Source organism: Martes martes (genome assembly GCF_963455335.1).
Source record: "Martes martes genome assembly, chromosome: 11".
Classification (NCBI taxonomy): Eukaryota; Metazoa; Chordata; class Mammalia; order Carnivora; family Mustelidae; genus Martes; species Martes martes.
In genome coordinates, this window is record NC_137899.1 from 58165386 (window position 1) to 58170741 (window position 5356).

The 5356-nt window shown below is 37.7% G+C and overlaps 1 protein-coding gene across 1 annotated transcript; it reads right to left on the reverse strand.

Moving 5' to 3' along the window:
* Positions 1-1106: 1106 nt before the first annotated feature.
* On the reverse strand, positions 1107-3134 carry NPVF (neuropeptide VF precursor; the record flags this gene model as incomplete). Its single annotated transcript, XM_080818979.1, has 2 exons — positions 1107-1490; positions 2997-3134. The coding sequence occupies 2 exons, from the start codon at positions 3132-3134 to the stop codon at positions 1107-1109; spliced, it is 522 nt and encodes a 173-aa protein (XP_080675105.1).
* Between the last annotated feature and the right edge of the window lie 2222 nt (positions 3135-5356).

A 5356-nucleotide genomic window follows, 5' to 3' on the forward strand; every position in this document is an offset into this window, starting at 1 on the left:
TACCCCAACCTCCTCGCCTTCTTACCTTCTTTCCTCTCCTCTTCGTACCCCTGCTGCTTTCACCAAACCGAACCCCAGCTGTGGTTCATACTCCTCTCTTTGCCTGAAAGTATCTTCTCTCCTCCCACCAGTCTCTGAATATTCAAAACAGGGCCATCTTTCAAAGTCTAACTCAAAAAAATTTCTCAGATTTCCACATGTAGAAATACTCTCCTCTTTTTTTTTTTTTTTTTCTCTCTCTTTTTTCTGGGCACTGGGGATATGCAGTGGACAAAAAGCATGGGATTTACGGGCCCGAAATTCTAGTAAGGGGGAATGGACTCTGAACATATGTCAGATAGGGATAAGAGCCATGGTAAAAAATAAAACCAGGAATGTTCTGAAAATGTCTCCCTTCTAAGGTGTCACAGCTTGCTTCCTTCCTTTCTAAAGGCCTTAATTAAAGTGTCATGTTCCACTTTATAGAAATTTGTTGGTTTTGTTGTTTTTATATATACTCTATTAGAAAATAATAGGTAAGTTGCCTATTAATTTTATGGACCTCTTGCTTTCTGTACATAGTAGATAACTTAATAAATATTTACTAAAGCAAACAATGATTGAATTAGAACTCACTCATAAAATGAGATCCAGAGAAAATAAAACAAATTTTGATTTAAGGTTGAGGAAGAAAACCTTCTGAATTTGAGACCTGGGGTATTGGGATGCCTTCCTTTGTCCTTGTAGATAGCTCCCTCATGCGGGACCTTTCACATTAAAGAGGTCAAATGTTGGACTATATGTCACAGGCCTAAATTCCCAATCACGTCATCGAATCTTCCTACTCAGCGTGTGGCTATAGAGTAATGAGATTGATGCCCACGTGGGGCTTAGGGGAAGCCACGTCATTACTTCCTACCGATGCTCATGTTTATATCTGGCCCTCTGTAGGTCTCAGTTTAGGTACTTATCTCCCTTTCTCTTTGCTTTTTTCCTCCTAAGACACTTAACTTTCTTAGAAATTTCTTTTGAAAAGAGGTAATCCTTTTTCACGTTTCTGGACCAGCTATATACAAGAGCCCATGCATTTTAACTGGTTTTCGGGTATTTACCATGGGACTTTTTGATCAGGATTCTGGATTTCTTGAGGCTGGCAGTTCATGGAGTAGCTCACTGGCAGATGGCGAATGCATGGATTGTTGGAGCAAATCACTCAGTGTCTTGGCGACACTTTCGGCTGTTGTTCTCCCAAACCTCTGGGGCAGGTTAGGAACATGTCTTGAGATGCTTTCTTTTATATTTCTTCCAAATCTCAGAGGCAGATTGGCCATCACCCCAGTGCTTCTTTCTTCTTCCATGGTCCTCCCAAATCTTAATGGCAAGTTGGCTGCCGAGTGTGGCATTTTGTTGACTGTGGGTGCACTCATCTTAATGACAGTTTTTGGACCCCAGTTTTTTAGTTCTTCAAAATTCAGACTTCTTTCCTTTTCCCCCTTGAGGTCTCCTTCAGGCTATGATTGGAAATGTATATTAAAATAAGTTATTGTTAACCATAAGAGACTCAATCTCACAAAACAAACTGAGGGTTGCTGGGGGGGAGGGGAGTAGGGAGAGAGTGGTGGGGTTATGGACATTGGGGAGGGTATGTGCTATGGTGAGTGCTGTGAAGTGTGTAAACCTGGCGATTCACAGACCTGTACCCTTGGGGCTAATAATACATTATATGTTAATAAAAAATAAAAAAATTTAAAATTTTTAAAAAAAAATCTTAAAAAATAAGTTATTGTTATAGGCAATAGGTTTAAACCCTGAATTAACTTAAATCCAGACTTTAGTTTGCAGAACTGTTAAAGCAACAAACAAAGTTTGTGTTTTCATAGGCAGAATTTTTAAATAAATAGTTCATACTAGGTTTCTTAAAGCAGTCCAGTTTCTCTATCCCTGGACTATTGTAAGACAACCGTAAAGTATTGCTAAAATCCATAGAGTGAATACAGCAACGTGTTTGAGCAGCAGGAGCATACAAAGTATTGAAAGGAGGCAAAAGTTTATCTTACTGCAGTTGTTCTCCTTCAGATTTTGATCCATGTTGTTTATGAAATATTTCATGTATTTTATATTTTGATTTTAGAGAAACCTCCCACTGCCTCTTCATGTCCCTGTGTCTCCTCTTTTTAAATGCCGAAGTGGCGGATACATGAAAACAGAGATGCTGGCCAGGTTTTGGGGTAGAGTTAGAGGAGGCTCCATTGTCTTTCTTTCTTACTCGCTCATATTCAGAGCTCTGCTCTAAGAAACTGATTGTATTTTTATTAGTACACAAGTTACATTTTTAGGAAAGCACTGGTTGGTTTGTGGGCTACTGTACCACTAACATACCAACCTTATATGAACCATTTAAAATACAGCAAATATTTAATTAGATTTAGCTTTACCATGAAAATTTGTCCCTATGAAGATTTTTAAATGATTGTTTCTCTGATTGTGAAAAGAAATATGTATTCATTTCAGTAAGTTTGGAAAATATATAAAATCATAAAGAAGAAAATAAAAATATCTTGCAATTCCACCATCTAAGGATAAATACGTTACTTTGATATAGATGTACCATAAACTTACTGGCTTATCATTACTAAGTAGAACAGATAATCCTTATATATTTTTGTTGTTGTTGTTGTTTGTAGTTGAAGACAACTCAAATGTTCAGCTGAAATATATCCAGGTCTTATTTCTGCAACTATTTATTACAACTGTGTACTTCTGAGTCAATTGAAAATTATTAATGTACCCTATGCTTGCTAAGTATCATATCCTATACACAAATTGTCATTATGCCAGACTGTTTGCTGTTGTATTAAAAAATACAATTTACATCAATGCACTGTCATGGAAGGCTGCAATTGGACAAACAACAAAGCACAAACAAACTTATTTCTTTTTCTTTATAAAATAAAAAAGCATTAGATTTAGGACAAATATGTAGTTAATATTAGTCATTTTGGAGTTAAAAAACTTACCTCGGAATATTTGTCATAATTTTCTTTGCTGGCAAGATTGGACATCATTAATTCATCTGAACAAAAGGCATTTGATGTTAACAAGCTTGAAGTGGCTAAAATCACTAAAATGAAGCATTTTGATGAAATAACTTTCATTTTGTTCAGAATCTAGAATTAAGTTTCTACGTGTAGCCTGATGTCTACAAGGAGGGGAATCGTCGGCTTTTTATACTGTCTAAAACAAAGGAAAGTTTGATTTATTAGTGAAACCAATCCCACATATTTTAAGTACTAATATTAATTAGTGTTTAACTATATATTTAAGGAATGTGGGTAATTCATTCTGGAAAGACAGCAATGTTCCTGTTTGCAAATTCATTAACTTTGAAAATAATTTTCCTCATTATGAAGGAGCTTCTAATTAGGTAAGTTTGGGACCATGGTAATTAAGATTCCAAACAAACAGAATGCTTCATTTCTTTGAGCTCGAATGAAAAATATTTTGGTGTTTGCGTCAATTCTTGAGAAGGAAAAAAAAATAGTATTCAATTCATGCTAGCTATATTAAAAAAAATGCTGTTTTTTTTTAACCCCCACAAAAGAGTTAGGCATAGTATTTTCAAAATGTCAAACAAAATTCAGAATGTAAAAAGAGTTCTAAGTCACATAGTACCCAAATAAAATGACATTAATTAACTTTTCGTAAAATGTTGTTTGGTTATTAAAAAGTGTCAGGATTAAATGTCAGCTATGACGTGAAAGGAGGGCATAAGACCATGAGCTAGGCGTTTTGACAAACAGCCTGTCTCAAGAGAAGCTGGAGACAGTTCTAGGCCTTTTGTATCTTCCCCATGGGCCTTATTTGGTAAAACCGTATAAATCACTGGGATTGTATTTCTGTGATGATGCCGTATGGTACCTTCCTCCTCAGAGCCCTTAAGAACCCTAGCAAAGGTTTGGTAAGTCACACACATGCTAATTTTGTTGCTCCCTTGGCCCGTATTATTTGGGTAATCTCGCATTGCCACAGGCATACTGACATCATGGCATAAGAAAAGAATTTATAGAAATAAATGCTTATTTCCTGAAATGCCCAAGCGAGTCTCTTTTGGAGCACATGACTGATATTCTTAAAGATCTGCCTTATCATTAGACTGCCTAGGTTCTAGAGAAATCATTACTTGTTCCCATCTGCCCATTCAACCCTCTCAGGAGACAAAGACATTACAGTGATTGATCTCTAGCTACTTCTAGACACAGACACTTAGAGGTGAATTCACAAAAGAGCAAGTCATAAAGTTGCACCTTTTGTGTCAAGGATTGTGCCACCTCGAGCCACTCCCACAAAGTGCCATAATTTAAGGTTTGTGATGGGCGGAAGTGAAGATCCTTCTCCGGATTATAGATCTCCAGAATAAATTAGAAAAACAACAGTAAACTCTTGGGTACCCTGAGGTCCCACTCCCACAGCCTCTCTTCAGGCAGTTGACATCATTGGTCTCATTTGTTTTGGTCCGTGCTAGCCAAGAATCCCCACAATAGGAGGCAATTAATTCAATTTATAGTCTAGGGTTAATTTTGTAAGACTGTTATTGGATTATTTGGGTTTAATTTCCCCGAGGATTTAATGCATTTCTCTTTCAAATTGTTCCTTTGCAAAGTGCTGATGGAACTTACTTTTTTTGTGGTCAGTAGATCCAAACTTTTGAGAAATGGGTGAAGCGAGGAGCAAGTTATGTGGGTCCGAGTTCACACCCTGGAAAGAGTGGAAGGGATCAGCCTGGGTCTCTTTCAGGGTATGCTTGCTGGCTGATTGTTTCAGAGGTTAGCATTATACCAGTTTGCAGTTCTGCTACTTGGGGTTTTGGCACATCTATGAGTTTTTCGGATTGCGGTTAGCACCTAGTGTAGCCGATCTGACTAATCACTCCTCTGCCTCCACCAGGTTCAAACCTCCAAGTTAGGAGTGTACTTAGAGTTCGCTTATTAATACACGGCTTGGCACTTTTCAGTTAGCTTTGAAAACATTGATATAAAATAGCATGACCTGACATACACAGTATGAAATCACTCTTTCAATGAAATGTGCTCCTATATACGTAGCCTATGTAGGGATTCCTGACGAGACATAGGAGCATACAAAAAAATGAAAACAACGTCTGTCTCCTGGCCATGTGGCATTTCCATACATGTTTCATTTTACTAAGACTTTAGAGACTTGAAGCTACTCCTGTCTAAGACTCCCTCTCCAGCTTGGACACTTCACGTCCTTGGCTTCCTACCAGATGGTGCTGTTGGGATGCCTCACAGGCGTCTCAAGTGCTCTATGAGAAAGTATGGATGGCAGAGAAGGGTGCTACTCCAGGCCAGAGCCTGTC